At 38.2% G+C, this 18,319-nt stretch overlaps 1 protein-coding gene across 2 annotated transcripts in view; it reads left to right on the forward strand.

Annotated features, from left to right (window-relative positions):
- Nucleotides 1–18,319, forward strand: part of LOC124957957 (basement membrane-specific heparan sulfate proteoglycan core protein-like) — a 129,886-nt gene that overhangs the window by 47,818 nt on the left and 63,749 nt on the right. For both annotated transcript variants that reach the window (XM_047515568.1, XM_047515569.1), the window contains exon 3: nucleotides 965–1,125. In XM_047515568.1, coding sequence (XP_047371524.1) covers nucleotides 965–1,125 — 161 coding nt within the window. The remainder of the gene's footprint in view (nucleotides 1–964; nucleotides 1,126–18,319) is intronic.

Genomic DNA, 18,319 nt, shown 5'->3' on the forward strand with positions numbered 1-18,319 from the left:
GAAAATTCTATCGATCTTGTCGTTTCTCGTATGCTCACAACATCGACGAATCTTTACTTTTCTTTTGTTATTTTATTCAATCATCTTCGAACTTCAATATATTCTTCGTGGAGAAAGGAAGAAATAAAAAAAAAAAAAAAAAAAAGATATAAGATAATTTCATTGATTACCAAATTTTTATACGAATTCGTGAGATACATTATTGGAAAATTAATTCTAACAATCTTTATTAACCCGCTCGAATATTTATTTACTCGAAAAAAATATTTAATGGTACATACTTAAGTTAATATTCAAATGTAGAAGTAGAAAACTATTTCGGGAATATAAATCGTTGAAATATCATTTGGAACTGTGAAAAGAAAAACGTCCAATGATAAAGGATAAGGAAAATCGAAAGAGAAACAAAGAGAACAGAAACACCGAAGTTCACTTATCGTTAGATATTAGTTTATAAACTATGTACGGTAATTTCGGGCTCAAAGGAGACGTTATAGATAGGTGAAATCGCGGTGTTCCATAACAGACAGTTAAAATTTTATAATGTACTCTCGACAGCGATAGTACAATGTATTACCTACTCTTCCTCCTTCTCTCTCTCTCTCTCTCTCTCTGACTCTTCCTTCTATTTCCAGCACGCTCTGTACAAATACAATTACCTTGAAGCTGTAAAGTTGGCAAAGTTATCCTAGACTACAAGCAAGGTCTCGCTGATCCTAGCACTACAGCTATGGAAGGATAGACCAACCAACTATGTTCATTCGTTTCAAGTCTCGATATCTATCCTTTGTCGTTCGAAAACTTACTGATATTATATATCGTTTCAATTGCAAGATCACTATGGCAATATTTGTTCTTTGATCTTCTCTTTTCGGAAAATCAAGAACAATAAAAAAAAAAAATAATTAAAATAAGCTCAATGATCGTTTGTAATTTCTACAGATATTGTTTCTCTTTTTCGCAGGTGAATCCGGCAGCGTAAGCAGTGTAAACGTTGATCTCGGTAAGCCGACGAATCCATGGGCCAGACCTCAATTCGACGACATCGCACCAAAAAATATCACTGCCATAGTTGGTCAAACGGCCGAGCTTAATTGTTACGTTAAACGTCCAGGTGATCGCGTGGTGAGTAAAACGTTATATCGCATAAAACTGTATCGATAATTTTCTTGCAATAATCTCCTTTCGGCCACTTAAATAAGCTCGTTAAGCTTGTTAACTAAAGGTGATTAGTATCGTTCGTAATTACTAGTTTAAAAAATGATAAGAGAGTTCACAAGTGCCTCGAGCACGTGATTCCTATGAATCGTTCATGCGGCGTGTTAAAGTTATCGAAAGGATTCGTGATAGAAAGAGAAGAAAGAAGAGGACAGAAGAAAAAATAAAGAGAGAGAGAGAGGGAGAGAGAGAGAAAGAGGGTAGAAAAAAGGAAAAGATGATGGATAACGATGCACGATATAACGCAAATTATGAGAACGCATGCTATAGAAAGGGTGCTTGACTAAAAAAAGGTTGGATTATCGATTCTAAAGTTGATGCCTTCGAGCGAGAGTGCGAACTCGTATTTTTCGCCTATCCTTTTCTAAAAAAAGAAATTCTTCAATGGCGCGTATGCCGACAAGTTGAAAGAGCCTGCCTACTTTCGAGTAGAACGACTTCTCGAATTCTATCGAGCACGAGAATCTTTAAAGGCCCTTATATAGTAGAAGCTCGAATGAATATCCTGGCTGGTTGGCTGGATGGCTGGTTACTTGGTTGCTTGGTTGGTACCTAACGCACTTAACCGTATATAATTATTACGTGCAAACGTTTGGGCGCGACTGCGACGAAATAATAATCCGACGTTTACTTATTAAATAGTAATATTAAGGCAACTATGCTTTCTAGAGTGTCGCTGGCACCCTCGTTCTCGGTGTTCCGCCTAATCTCGCTCTCTGTGATTACGATAATAGGGCAGGGATTTGCATTTAACGTTCGGACGTCCCTAGAGAGAGCTACACTGAGTTCACTTGTTTGCTTGCTTATTATTATTATTGTGTTGTGAGTACGAATAACGGAAGAAAAAGCATACGCGAAAATAACGTATAGAATGTGAATCCAAAGAGGAAAAAAAAGATTGGGGGAGGTAGCGGAGAAAAAGAGCCAAATTCTGGGAGATTTCGAATTGGACAATTTCAGTGGCGGAATCAAAGCTATGGAAAATTTCCAAGGGATAAATTATTTATTGAAAACCGAACACGTAACGAGTGTGGAATCGTAATTGAACGGATGTAACCCGTTTCACGATTCGTTCGTTCATTTGTTCGTTCATTCGCATGTACCGAGCATGTAACCCAATACTTTATAGTTAACTACATACACGTATCTATATAGCGAACGATACACATATGGCCTATAATTAAGCATTTAATTGCATCGTACTCGAAGATACGTACATTCGAACAAGTTCTCTATCTCTCTTAACTTAATTTAACAGGCGTTCACAAAACGCGATAGATTTTAATTGCATCAAGAAGTGGAAAAAGCTACTGTACTTCCGTCCTTAATGAAAGTCTGGAAGTCGGGACGCGCTTTTATAAACATCCTACAAATAAAAACTGTTTCTTGAACGAAATCCTCGCACCTTTTTCTCTCTCTCTCTCTCTCTCTCTCTCTCTCTCTCTCTCTCTGTTTCCCTATCTCTTTCTCTCAAGTACACCAAGATTTAATCAGATTTCTACCCTACGAGTTCGTTCTTCCACTTCTACTTCCTCCTCCTACTTCCCAATTATTGTAACTGTTTTGCAACTTTGAAAAACTTGGCTCTTTCTTCCTTTTTACTACACAGTCTTTTCTGCTTACCGCCTGTCTCTATTCTTCCATTGCCTTTATGGTTCGTGGAATAGACGAAGACCCCTTGTTGCCTCAATTCCATCGTCGTTCAAAGTGCGCGACTTTCATCGTTCGTAATTATCTGCAATTATGCATCGGACCTCTCTCAACGATCGTTTCTGTTTACTCACGAAGATATTCGAAAGTTTTGTAACATCGTAATCATTCTCGTAAGTTTACGCTTCTCGACATAACGTAAATCACGCTCGTTGGAAAGCAGAAACTTTCTTCGTTCTACTATTAATGGAATCTTGATACGCTTGGAAACTGAATTAATAGTATTACGCCATGAATCGTAGAATCCCACGAGTAAGTTCGATCAAGATTCAAATTTTATACTGGAATATATACATATAGATGTATTAGATCGATCGAATTACAAGGAAATCGAACGGCTCTGTTGCGAAATGATATGGGCACAAAAGATTTTGGATAATCGCGGGACCTTGCAAATTAGCAACAGTTTCAATATGCATATCGAGTCCGAGAGATATTCTAGTAAATTTAATGATCGTGTAACATTCACTTCCACTGCATATCCTAATGGAGTTTCAGTGGAAAGCCGAGCACCGCGTGTTCATACTTCCACATATGTTCTTTATGTAGAAGTAGATGATATCGTGGAACGCATACCCATTATAGTCATAAATATGAATATCTATTAAACGCTAATGTTATGGTCGAATATTGCACGGATATGAATGAACATCATTGGATCTATTTAATTGTATTAATAAATCGAGAGTACAAAGTCCTACGATGTGATACAATGATATAATGAAATTATTACAAGAGAAGGGAGAAAAATTTCTTGATGAATTTAATGTCAATAAAGAAAGAAAGAGAAAGAAAGAGAGAGAGAGAGACTCTTCGTCCATAAAAATCACTATTTTTTGGTCTTTGAAAGTATGCTTAGAAATGGGAAAGGTATTCGTTAAATCTATTTCTCCAATCTCATACTAGCTATCCTCTGAAAATTCTAAAATAGTGGTATGAGATATATGATATATGTAAATGTACGATGTATACGTGATAATTTGTTGGTATAAGTAGGAAATGTGGATAGAAGGGTCTCGACCACACAAGGGTTACCCTTTAATTGCCAGATACGAGAGTCTCGAACACACGAGAAGAAGCGAATGCCGATTAGAACAGGATCGTGCAGTCGAGCAAGAGGTGGCTTCAACCTGGCTCCAAGCTGGCTTTCAACCTGGCTTCGGCCAAATGAACCGATCAAGCATACTCAACGAAGTGACTGCAAGGGATATGGATCTGGATAGATTCTCTCTCCTATCTCTTGCAATACGTATATGTACATATCTATAGTATAGACATTACATGAGCGAAACAGAAAACCGTTCGTACACATCAACTACACCTGTGTCCGGTAATGATCAAAGCCCTTTAAGATCCGTTCCATGAACGGCATTGATGCGATATACTACCAGATTTCGGCACTTCGAATTTTCATTTAACCTATTGCATCCGTTGAAATTTATAAATCCGTGTTAAGTTCAATGATCATTCATTCCGTCGTGTCTTTTAAAACGGTGGAAAGAAAATGGATAGAGGATAGAGGTCGGCCCTGTTAAAAGATGGGCAAAAAGAAAAGGGAATCTAGTCGATCGATCGAACGACGTATTAATTAACGTTCCTGCTCTTCGACATCGTTAAATGACAAACGATACGATCGGGGAAACTCGAATCGATGACGATACGCTACTTTCGAGAATATTAAAATCTCGAAAGAAAATCGACAAAGGTATTCGAGACTATGAGTTGCAAATTCCAATCAACCTTTTTTGTTCTTTTCTTGAAACAAGCGCGTGTTCCGTGATTAAACCGAAATAAAAAGGATTGGAAAAGCATCGAGAGGATTCGTTGAAAATTGGTCTTATTTAACCACGATAATCTTTTCCAAAAGCAATCGCATTTCGAAGATATCTCCGAAGGATATCTCACGAATCTCATCGATCTTTCCGTTTGAACCTATGTACTGAACCTATCTCTGACGCAACCGAAAATATGATATTTATGCATCGCATATATCAACGAATCACGACACATTCCCGTTCTTCTCCCATCGAAAACTCGAGATAACGAATTTTATTATAACGCTCGGTCCTTCGCAAATCGTAAATCTGTACGGGATGGTAATGTACGCGAGCCGAAAGTCGCGAAAAATTTGCGCGAGCACGAACTTTCGCGGAAGTAAATTTAAAAAAGATTGCGAGAAACTTCGTTCTGCTGGCGTTTCTCGCGAATGTCAAAAGAGAAAAATTTATATATATATATATATGTATGTATATACATACATACGCGATTCTAATCGTAAGCGTCGCGTTAAGGTCGTGGCAATTCCTAAATCTTTTTGATTTGACAAGAGACAACCTATTGAAGGAGGATAAAAAGAAAAGTATATAAAGAACAAGAAACAAAGATCTATAAACGTTTCTTTGAGATTCCAGAATGAAAGGGGGAACAAGAGAAGAAAAAAAGAAGAATCGTAAAAAAGAAAATAAGAAATTGATGATAATTATTCTGTCTGGATCGCGTTAATTTATATGACAATCTGAGCTGTCGAATTACTCCTTATTAATAACCAACACGGTAAATGTATTTCATCGAAGTGAAATAGCAACACAAATATATAAGGAAAGGAAAGGAAAACGTTGATTGTTAGATTATCTCTTCGTTTGAAGAAAAGTGGATGCTGCATCCCTGCTTTACACATATTTCTCTCTCTCTCTCTCTCTCTCTCTCTCTCTCTCTCTGTCTCTCTCTTTCTCTATCTCTCTTTGTTTCCTTCTTCCTTTCTGTAGAAGCAAAACACTGAATTTGATTACACGATCGCTGCTGTCTCTACGCTTGAAATAATTTGAATGGCTTAGGTTTAATCGTGTATCTACGCTGGTTGATTCTGGATGCGTAACTGCAGAAGGAATTTGGAATGTGCGTTATTCGAAAGCTAAACGTATGTACGTATAGTAGCACATGTATATCTATGTAGATGTATGTATGTACATGGGTACGTATGTATATACATGTGGCAACACGTTCTGAACTCTACGTGCCGACTCTCTTCGTTTTCATTACGAGTAATTGATTAGCCAATCCGCCGACATCACGGAAGACGAATCGAATCGAACGTCCAATACTTTCTCACGTACGAAATCCCTCACATTCTCTTTCTTTGGTTTTCTCCATTCTCGAAATGGAAATACCTTGAAATTAAAAACCTATGTTCTCCATCGAACTAAATGTCAATCGTCTATGGTGAATTAACAATCAACAAATACGATCGATCTATTCAACGATAAAAAGGGGAAAAAACGTGAATATGTAGTTTATATACATATACAAACACAGCTGTTATTCTACACAACGGGTTAATGTGCATACACCAACGAATATTTAACTTTACGAGTATCGAAGGTTCAAAGAAGAATCTCTATGTATAGCGAAAGCTATTAATAGTCATATACTATAAATATCGGGAAATACGTGCCAGAATATAAGAAGTAATGCGCTTTTAAGCCACGATTCTCTCTCTCTCTCTCTCTCTCTCTCTCTCTGTCTCTCTCTCTCTCTCTCTCTCTCTCTCTCTCTCTCAGATAGAGGGGAATAGCCACTAATAACCGTAAAATTATTGCGTTTGAAAATGTAGGTCACTTCCAACAAAAGATCGCTAGTCGAGATAAACAACGCCGTTCAGTCCACCCACACCCATTCTCTCTCCCTCTCTCTCTCTCTCTCTCTCTCTCTTTTTCTCTTTCTCTCTGTCTCTCTTTCCCTCTCTCTCTCTCTTTCTCTTGATACATACTACCATCATGGTTCTGCGAAGATTCGTTCGTCGCTTTGATAATATAAAAAATTGTTTTCTCGTTTTGCCAGCTCGTTTTTTCATCAATATTTCTTCGTGAAATGTATTTTTACGATTCTATCCCGAATATTTCCTATTTTTCGTGAAATCTCCATACGTTCGCGTTTGCATTAGGGCAAATTAAATATCGAACAATGAAATGAAATTTGGACATTAATCCAAAGAGAAAAAAAAAAAAAAAAAGAAGAGGAATAGGCGTACAGTCATACCACGATCGTATTGCAATTTAAATACAAATGAATATACGTTTGGTATATGTGTATATCCATAAATTGAATGGAAACTATAGTATAGCTTCGCAATAGCTTCGATAAACAAAAGACTACCGAGGTGTAATGTTCCAAGTGGCTCGACGGGGTAGTGCGGTGTACACCGCGATAGCCTTTCATTTCGCCCTGGTAACTCCGATAATTGATTTAACGCTGGATCAGGAAGGTAATACATATAACTGCTTTGTACAGGAACGGAGATGGGGATGAGGATGAGGACGAAAGCTAGAAGAGAGGGAAGAAACTGTAGGAAGAGGAGGTGAAGGAGGTCCCAGCAAGGGGTTCCGTTTAAACTTAGTTTAATTAAACCGTGGATTTATTGGGCAACGCTTGATAGGCGCGCACGAAGACACTAACGGCGTGGTAGCGAGGCGACAAGGTGCTGTGTATAGTATACTCGTACCAAGTTAAAGGGGTTGTTGTGCCATTTACCCTTACCGACGCACTACGTTAACTCTCTCAACGTATGCTTTCCACATTCACCACGTCGCTATAGGTCCTTGTATGTGTATATTCAAGCACGCCAACGGATAGTATCTTCCAATTGGTCTCGAGAGAGAAAAGCCATCGATCGAGGTAATGGCCTGGTCGATCTATCGCGCAGGAAAATCCACGAAGAGTTAAAGCCTCGCGTCGAAAGGGGTATGTCGAGTGAAATCCTTTCAAGGTTTATGTTAAGAAATGAATTCACGCCTTTGACCCAAGTAAATTCGAATTTAATTGTATCTTCCAGGCAACCCTTTGCTTTCTAATGATAGCCTAAAGAAAGACTTTAATAAACATATCTATGAAACTATAAAACTAAAGAGACTACTAAGAGAAAGATGATGTTTCCTTTCCTTTAAAGAGCAAAGATGTTATCTGTCGACAGGCTTCTTTACCGCAATCGTCTTTATCTATCGTTTGACAAAAAAGGATATCTTCCCCTTTGGCAAATCCTTCATCAAAGCCATTGTCAAGATGACGAAAAGATGATTTATAACAAACGAGCTAGTTAAACAACAACGATTCATTCACCCTTATTACGACTTATAGGATTTATGATGAGAGATTGAAACGAACGAATTATGACGGAAAAAGAGAAAGAAAATTAACTACGGATTGGTTTATCTAGTAAAGAAAAAGTTTGCGACACAAATTGCTGAATCGTATTTGTCTTTAAGAAAAAATAAGAGAAAGAGACGAAAAGGAAAAAGATTTTTCTCGATTAAGGATCCACTTTCGATTACATCAACTACTGTCCTAAAGTTTACACAGTCCGAACGAAGGATTTTGTCCATTACTTGACCAAGTCTTCCGACTGTTCTATCGGCACCAATGGCTGCCGATCCCAATATCTTATGTTTGAGGATTCCCGACCAATCGTTTTCTTTCTTTTTTTTTTTTCTTTCTCATCCACTTCCGTATACTCTCCAAGCACATAACTCGCTTCTTAGGTACTAAGAAATTGCCAAGAGTTTACTACGTATCTTTCTATCGAATAAACAATCGTCGAGGTAAACAAAAATGATGAGAAGAAAATCGAAGAGAAACAGATAAGCGAGAGAGAGAGAGAGAGAGAGAGAGAGAGAGAGAGAGAGAAAGAGAGAGAGAGAAAGAAAGAGAAAGAGAAATATCGATACGAGATAAGACGAAGGAGTCTTTTATCTTCCAGCTAGCGAATTTCTCGAGAGTGATGGTGCCAAGGGAACGATCGCTCTCAATTAGACATATCTATATCTCGAGAAAGAGCTCAACCATGCGATTCTCTAGAAATTCTCGAGAGGAACAGAAAACTGGCTTATGGCTGAAAGGCGATAGGCCGATAAATTATCAACTTGATACGAACGATCGTTCGTTTGTTTCTCTACAGTGAAAAATTTCTTTCAGAGGTATTCTGCAAAAAAAGAACAAAATAAAAAAAAAAAAAAACGAACAACAAAAATTGTTTTCTATTTCGTACGAATATTTCAATTCTCGATGATGGTTTTATTCGCGAAACGAATAGTGGTACTTTTCGATCGAGCTGCGCACATTTTTACATTAGTTACACGTATTCACGAAGATACGTATATACGTATTCTATTTTCCATCAATATGTCCTATTTCCATCCTGTTTGCGAATAGATATAAAATCATGTGAAGAGAACGGTGAGTTTACGGAAAGGATAAATCGCTTTTCGAATGGACGAACGAATCCGAAACTAAAAGCTACGAAGAATAGTATTCTTCTCTTACTTCGAAGAAGATATCGATACCTCCTTTTTCCCTCCCTTCCCTTCCCTTCCCTTTCCTTTCCTTTTCTTTCCTCTCTCTTCTCCCTCTCCTCATCTCTTTTCTTCCATCTCCCGACAATTCTTCACCGTGAAAATTCGCCGAGTAAACAGGGATGATGGTACGCGTGTGAGCGAAACGACGTTCGCGGCGATGGCACGATAAGCAACGAGTTATAAAGCGGCGTCGTCCTTTCGAGTGTGCGCCCCGTCGAAAAGAATGTGCCCGCGGAATACTAAACTACCCTTATTTACACGCCGTATACCTCAAGATATTACGACTACCGAGCTTTCGCGTAACTCGCAAAGTATCGCCTATTCTTTTTCTTCTTTCTTTCTTTCTCTCTTCCATTCGTAATTTAGACCAAACAATAATAGTGCAAAACTATCTTCCCCTTTTTACGTTTTTCGAGTTATCCTAAGAGGAAAAATTTTAGTTTTTTAAATTTCGATAATTCGCTCGCGATATAATACTTGAACATCTTTATTAACAAGTAATAAATGATAAGGAAAAAAATTGGCCAGTTCGATTAACCGAGTCAGCTTTATTGGAAAAATAAAGGGAGAAAAAAATAATGAAGAGTAAAATATAAGAGTATCTGGATTGTAGCAAACGAGAAAAGTTAATAACGGAAATAAATACTGAAATGGCGTCCGAGAAAATTAGTTTTATTACCGTTTGTAGCGTTACGTAGAGAAGAAAGGCGAGGAGGAGACTAGGAGAGGCTGCCGCAACTGGAAGCCGATGGAGCTGCTGAGGTTGCGAAGGGGAAGAACCAAGAATTGGAATGAGGTATGGAGGGTCGTTTGCGGCACTGAGATTCGACCGGAACGATAGGGAAGCCCGTTACTTCATTGAAATCTGACATGTAACAAATTGCACGCTCACTGGATACGCCTGAAAACGCGTTACCAAAATGTCGCTCTTCTACGACTCTCCTTATTCGACTTCGATTATTTCTCTCACTCTTTCTCTCTCTCTCTCTCGCTCTTTCTCTCTCTCTCTCTCTCTCTTTCTCTCTCTTACTTTCTCGCTCTTGTAACAAAGAGAAAGAGAGAGAGAGAAAGAGAGAGAGAGAGAGAGAAAGAAAGAAAGAGGATGGACGACGAAAGGGTGTAAATTCGTCACAAACAAAGTTCTCCAAGCGGAACCTTCTTGTTTCTCGACTTCCTCTTCTTTCGATAGCTTTCTCTTTCTTTTCAATTCTATTCGACTTTATCCTCTGCCATTCGCACGAGTAACCACTTCGTATAAAGTAAAGCCATCTTCCCAGGAGACTTTTCTAACATCAACGAAATATAAGGGTCTGAATTACGACGAGACACGTGATAAAAAGTCTAATATATGATACTAAAAGTATATATATAAAAAAAAAAAAAAGTTATCCTTTAAAATAAAAATAATTATTAAACATTATGAATTTAAATCGATTAAGAATTATATGATCGAGTTGTCGTTAAACGAAACAAGAAAAAATAGCCTGTAAGTGGAAAAGAAAGAGAATTTTCTTTGTAGCTAAGATCTTGACTTGACAGATATTTTCTATAGAGCGCAACGTTGTCCTTCCGAGAAAGAACACCTTTCATGGTCCACTTCCGATAGTGAAAGGTGTTAGAAAGCACAGATTTTTCGAGTTTCATTCCATCTCAAGTTTCTACGAAGAAAAGTTCGACGTTTTATAAAATATCTTGAACGCTAGTCGATCTCATCCGCTTTTATCCTCCTTTTCCTGCATATCTATTTCTCTCTCTCTCTCTCTCTCTCTCTCTCTCTCTGTCTTCGTTCGAAATCTCTATGCATTCTCGTAGACGTCCAAACATCATCGTTATTCTTTTTAAATCATTTCGTAATTATTTCATACAGTGAACTTGTTATCTCGATCATGTAAAGCATGACACATTGAAATGTAATTTAATAAGTTGAATGGGAACGAACTGCGTTTCAAAGTAACTCCATGAGACGTGTTTTGAAAATGATCTTTCAAAATCATTTCAATCATTTTCTTTTCCCTGCAGAACTATGAAATGTTTTTCTCGTCGCTCTGATTAAGAATCGATTGAAATTAATATGATATACAAATACTTTCATCGAATGCAACGCGAACACATAAGTACATATATATGTAAACGCTTTACGCTCATATCGCGAACGAATTTTATTCGTGAAATTAAAATAAAATTGAAAAGAAGAGAAAGGAGAGAAACCATATAAAAGTGACAAAAAATAAAAACGAGTATTAATTTAGTGGTCGGTAAAAGATACGTTCGTAAGAAGGATATAAAGTTTAAGTAGCTTCGTTGGCTAGAATCGTTGCACTTTTTGTTTTGTCCCTTAGAATACGTTTATTTACGAAGCTCTCTCTTTCTCTCTCTCTCTCTCTCTCTCTCTATATATATATATATATATATATATATATCAAGTTTCTTCTTAAGTGGCAAGAAAAATGAAATTTACGCTCGATCTCCGCTCGCGCGCGAATTTTCTACTTTTCTTTTTCAAGTAGTCTCGTCTCATTCGTTCTCTTTCTCTCACCCTACGTTTTTCTTCTAACTCCTAATGTACTTAGGTAGGTAAGACATCAGTGGTGGTACTCCAAACGAAGGAGACACACCCTCGTGCGAAATGGGAAGGAGAAACGTTCTACCATTGTTGTCAAGTACTCGCTTCTGAACGAACGTTATGCGATACGGTCCTGCGAAGTAAGAAAAGGTACTATCAACGGTGATAGCACCGGTATCCATCGTCGGATCCACTGTGTCAGTCTAATGACGTAGCATTGTCCAGCATTTCCCAAAGGATACGACACAATACGTGTTCGTTGGAAATACGATAGCCAAAGCCGAGAAGAAACTTTTAGAAAGAAGCCGTATCGCTTCTTCGTTTTCACTCTTAAGAGAAACGTCCCTCTCTTCATCTTCATCCCTTTCCTCCTTCACTCTTGAGCTTGAGATTTCGAAATTCTTATCCTCTTACCGTTTCGTCTCTCTCTCTCTCTCTCTCTCTCTCTCTCTCTCTCTCTCTGTCTCATCTCTTTTCGTCTCTTTTCATTTTCAGAGCAACGACGGCAGAAATTTGAATACACTGTGGAAAGTTAGTTATCGTAAACGTAAATTTAACACAATTCGAAGTATTTAAGATAAATTATGATAAGCGCGTTCTTAGAAACTCCGAGCTTTTTCTAAAGTTTGACGCTCGTTTAAAGAATAATCGTGAAGCCGGCGGTGGCAGCCGCTGAGAAGCTTAAGGAAATTCGTCTTGGTCTTATTTTGATCGACTTAATCGCGAAAAATCATGGACCTAGCTTTCCTCGAGATTTAAACAACTTATATAGCTGGGAATATTTTGTGGCAAATTTCAAATCGAATCAACCTACGTGTATAAGAAAATATATGATTATATTATCACATTATGGTCGAATTCGATGAATGATAATTAGAGATATGTTTCCAATTTAGACCGAAATATTGTAACGTTTGTTATTTATTCCGAGTTTTCCACCGCAAACAAGAAAAAGATTCATATTACTATAATGGAATCGAAACGAAAGTCGTTGATTACAGACTGGAAAAGCCATGAACAAGGTTCAGTTGGGCGCTCTGCTACTAAACTGAAAAACCGCAAAACCATCGGGTTGGGACAATGAAATCCTTTCTACGTTATCTACTTTTCGTGTCGAGCCTCGGTTCGAGGAAGACCTATTGTTTCGAAAGTTCACTAGGTGGAAATGAAAGAGACCGATTGAGCCTACCAATTATTTAATCTCGCCTTTCTGCCATTCTGAGGAAACTCGAAAACGACAACGTTCATTCGAAAATTCATTAAGTTTCTCCATTAAATATCGCATTTTCGAACGACATTACGATTAAACGAATAATCTCGCGAAAATTCATTCTCTTTTTGAAACGAGTTCCTCGTTAAAAAACTTTCTACTCATTATAAATCGATTATACCTACGGACAATAATTAATATGAAAGAGGAATAAAATATGAAACAACGAAGAAATTTCCAAACAAATCTGTCAAATTATTACCGCTTCATTATCAAGACTAACGGAAAATCATACGATAGGAAAACTCACGAAAAAAAAAAAAAAAGAAATATCGTAAATCGTCTTACCAATCGTTAATTCGCTAATTGATTCATTAAAAATTTCTTTGTTAATTAATTATCCTCATTTCGAGTAATACGCTTCTTCTCTTTTTTTCTCTATCGAGTCTCATCTACTCTTTTCTTCTTTTGAAAAACATTTTTGAACGGACTAGAACATAACATATCCGGCAGACGGTAACAACAGTGTTCATGCAGATAATAAAACGCGAGTTCGTAAAAGAGAAAAGTAGAGAGAATGGAAGAGAGAAAGAGAGAGAAAGAAAGAGAGAGAGAGAAAGAAATAGAGAGGGAGGAAGAGAGAGAGAGAGAGAGAAATAGAGAGGGAGGGAGAGAGAAAGAGAGAGAGAGAAATAGAGAAGGGCACGTGTGCGCGCCATTATTCCCGGATTACTCCGTGATGTTTATCCTTGCAAAACAAAGAAGCAGCATTCGGTTTTCCGCTTTTGCTTCGCTTTTTCGCGAAAGCATATTTTACGTCTCGCTTATTTACGGGCCTTGCGGTACTCTACAAATTTGTCAGATTAAGGGCACCGACAGGGCAGCACCGGCCTTTCGGCGATAAATTAAAACCTTAAGCCCGACCGTCCGCCTTTTCTTTTCTCCCTTTTCTCTCTTAGAAACGGAAAAGAAAGAGAAAGAAGACTGGACCGCACGACTCGCTCCGGATAAGCGTTCAACGCGTATTTCCTTCGAGATTAGTTTCAGCGTTTCTCTAAACGAGCTGCCTTTGAACTCTTCCGGTTGGCCGAACGTTCACGAGCCGCTATCCTTTTTTCGGGTTGTCGAGAAACGAATAAAAGGTCTTGCGAACGAAAAAAAAAAAAAAAAAAAAAAAAAAAAAGGAAGAAATAGAAAAAAGAAAAAAAAGAAACAGATAAGGAAGGAATGAAGGAAACGATGAAAGTACACGTAGAGAAGCTTATTCTCACGATTTCATTTCCGATTTTGAGAAAAAAGATGACCCTCTAGTACATAGAGCACTAGCGACGGTGTAAAGAACTGGTAAAAGCACTACCCACGTGTTTCTCGTCGATCGTTTTCCCGCAAGCCGGTCACGTTCGCGAATTTCGTATCGTACGCGTCGTGAGAAGCGAATACCAGCGAAACGATGTTGCAGCGAATAGAATTAAAAGGTGATTTCTTGTCATACAGACCTGACATACGCTTTGATCGACCAAAAAGAAAAAAAAAAAGAAAAAGAAAAAGAAAGAGATATTGAAGTTTCGTTAGAGAGAAACTCATGAGACGAATCGATGAGCAATATGTATACGTCGTAAGTACCTACAAGATCATTCGAGCATTGAAATTGTTATGAATTTGACCATGTTAAAGGAAAAATATAAAGAGAAAATTTATAAAAAAGAAAAGAAAAAAAACAAAAAGAAGAAAACTACGTTAGAATCAAAACGCCTAACAAAAAAAAAAAAAATCGAAATGACGGATAAAATGGAAATATGAATATATTTCCTATATTCTTGAAATAATATATTAAGTTGTCGAGAATCAACGAGTCTCTTTCAAAGTAACAAACGAATGATCTAAAATGAGTCGTAGACTATTGTCCCGTCAATCTCGAAACGAAGCATTCTAAATCCCTAGTCTATCATACGTACGTATCTACGTAACTTGCACCGATAGATCGTACGGCTCAGAGTGCCAGTGCATGCGACTTAAGGGAGAGTTACAATGGCTCGAATTAAAGTGCAATTTGCTCGCAAAGTCCCGTCGAGCATTAAGATCGTAGATTTATCGTCGTAGAACTTTATTCTACTTGCGAGGATAAGACGGATAAGAAACGTTCTGCAGATGGTGAGAGGAGGTGGGTGGTAGGAAGGGAGACGTGGGAGGGGGAAGGGGGGAGGGGGGGGGAAGATACGAAGAATAGCGAAGACTAAAGAAGGAAAAAAAGAAAGAGGGTAATCCGACGTTCGAAGCTGTTGTACCTTTAATAACGCAGGAGATAAAAATTGGAAAGAGCCGAAGTGAATAATTTTTAATAAAGAACGATGCCACGAGGATATCGAGTTTCTATGCATACACATAGACACATATATACATAGATAGATTATTCTTCTCCATATATTATAGTCGAGCGTGAAAAGAGAAAATTTCATTCGATGGAATAAATTTCTTTCAACCGCTGTCTCGTCTTTCCTTTATAAGGGGGATCGTTATTCCTATCTTTATTCAAAGATATTATTCACTTAAGAGTAAAGTTCTTCTAAAATTATTATAAATATTTTTCTGATAGACGATTAACGATAACAATAGGCATCGCGATAATTTGATATTGTTAACATTTTGCCATCGTCGAGGACAAAGATTTGGAAAAGAATAAAATACAAAAGTACCTATGAAAATCCTTTTACTTTTATCTTTTTCTTTCGAAAGGTCTCTAGCGAATCGCGCTCACTGGGCGGCTCATTAGCTTGCAGTAAATTAATAAGTAGTAGTTAGTTTGTTCTACGGCTTCATTTAACTTTAAGAGCTCGTCGAATGGAGACTGTTGCGAAACGAGGAAGAACGGGAAGGCTACGACTCGAAAAGCTTAGGATAGGCAAAAGGGACTTTGCACGTGAACGTATGTATATCTATACATATATATCTATACATATATATCTATACATATATATATATATATATATATATATATACACAGTTACTGGGTGCAAGTCGTTTATACTAAAGTCGATGTGGCATACTCTTTCTCTCTCTCTCTAACTTTCTCTCTCTCTCTCTCCCAACTCTCTCTCTCTTTCTCTCTCTCATTCTCATTCTCGTTCCTCTAACTTAAGAGCACGCGCGAAGAGGTCCAGGATCTATTCAACGCTTAAAAGCCACGGGCCGGCACGTTTCGTTCGCGTTAATTGGACCAATTCGGAAGTCTGCTCGTACGTATGCACCTACATAGATAAAGGACTGAGGACGCCTTGCTTTCGAAATGACGGTATGCTCACTAGTACCAAGAGAACCGTAAGAACCAACGAGAACCGTTAGAAAGTTTGCTCGCACCAATGGAGAGTCCCAATAGCGTCCTCTTGATTTTCCTCAAACACGTTCGGACTTTAAACTGAGACATATGAGAAAAGATAAAGCGTATCGTTTTAATCCTATCTAGAATAATAATAATGTTCAACCATAGAACATCGAATGTTCGATAAATCTATGGAACAAAAGGGAAGAGAAACGACCATTGGGTTCATGTCGCGAAAACTCGGTGATGATTAATAGCGCGTGCAGAATCCCTTATAGAATAAAGTTCCCTTAGCTCGCGTTAACTCTTCAATGTCCTGTCTGATAGAATAAGAAAATTATGATCGTGTTTCATGAATATTTTCGTACATTTGTTAAAAATTCGAATCTATGAAATATATGCAAAGACGAATATTACCATAGACGAATATTTATAGTTATCACAAAGATATCGAGATTTCCCCGGTAAACCTTCGGGATAACTTTGAAACCCGGTCGAAAAATTTAAGAAACGTTTTCGAGTGACGTGCCAGCTATACACGTGCAATACGATATGGTATGCTTTATTCATAGCTTATACGCGAGGCCAGTGCTCGTATTTTATCGCAAGTGGTTGCCCTGCCATAAATGCACCGAGTCACTTCCTCCAGTCTCCTTTCCCCCTTTTTCCATTCCTCCTTTTCCACAACCAACTCTTGCAATAAAGGATATCCGTAAAAAAGATTTATTGTGATCTTTGTTTCTCAGATTTACCGTTACTTCTTTCGTATCTCCAAAATGACGACGAATATCTAATTTAATATCAATTTTGCGTTTGGTATCATCTTGGCTCGGAAAAGGAGCCATCTGTTCATGCTAAAGGAAAGTGAACTATATGATATTTTTCTGGCCTATACGAATGGACCTCTCACACAAGCTATTTCTCTCTCTCTCTCTCTTTCTCTCTCTCTCTCTCTCTCTCTCTCTCTCTCTCTCTTACTATCTTCATTTCTCCTTTCGTTACCGCAACGGTAACCGCCGATATCGGAGAAAGCTTTCGTCTGACTTCCAAGCTTGGTATCGATCAGAGAGAAGTCGACAAAGGAAAGACGATTATCGGTAGCGAGGATCGTCGGCGAAACGGCGGAGATTAACCGTGCAAGATCGACTTCCGTCGAGCGGCATTGCCCGTGGCGGCACACAACTATATATATATACACGTATACACAAGACTGAGATAAGAACGACGGTGTACTGTAAATGCTTATCTCTGCAGAAACGTTATAAATTTCCATAATAAAAAGGACGCGGTCGGGTTACTCTCCATTATCGTTCTCTTAGTGAGTTAGGGCAATGGAATAAAATCAGGAATAATGGAAGAGGTCGGTGATATGTGTGGCTATTACTACTGTGCTTTTTGATGGAAAAAGAGAGAAAGAGAAACGTGAAAATGGGATATAGAGAAAGAGAAAGAGAAGAAGAGTCTATCACATCGATCTCTCCTCTCTCTCTCTCTCTCTCTCTCTCTCTCTCTCTCTCTCTATTCTTATACGAGCAAAAACATATGCTTTCTTCCTTCCTTTCTTCCTATCCTCGCCTTCCGAGTCCTCTTCTCTTCGCTCCTCCCAAACCACTCTCCTTGGCGTCGTGTTATCGTTTGTCATCTCAACTAGGTCTTTCCCTACATCGTCCAAGCAGCATCGATTTCCCGTCCATACATCTTCCTCCAATGGTATCCTAAACCGCATCGAGTATCCTTCGAGACCCGTCGAGTCCACTCCTAGATGAGTTTCCTTTCGATTATAGACATCACCCTAGTCTCTATCGCTATTTTCTACAGCGGAATAAGAGAAAAGTATCAAGGATACCAATGTGGTAAGATGGAAGGACTATTGGAGCAAAAAAGAAAAAAAAGAAAAAAGAAAAAGAAAATAAAGAAAAGAGGAACCTACCCAACGCAATCTCGCACACCGTGAAAGC

The sequence above is a fragment of the Vespa velutina genome, chromosome 2, assembly GCF_912470025.1.
Source record: "Vespa velutina chromosome 2, iVesVel2.1, whole genome shotgun sequence".
NCBI classification, from domain to species: domain Eukaryota; kingdom Metazoa; phylum Arthropoda; class Insecta; order Hymenoptera; family Vespidae; genus Vespa; species Vespa velutina.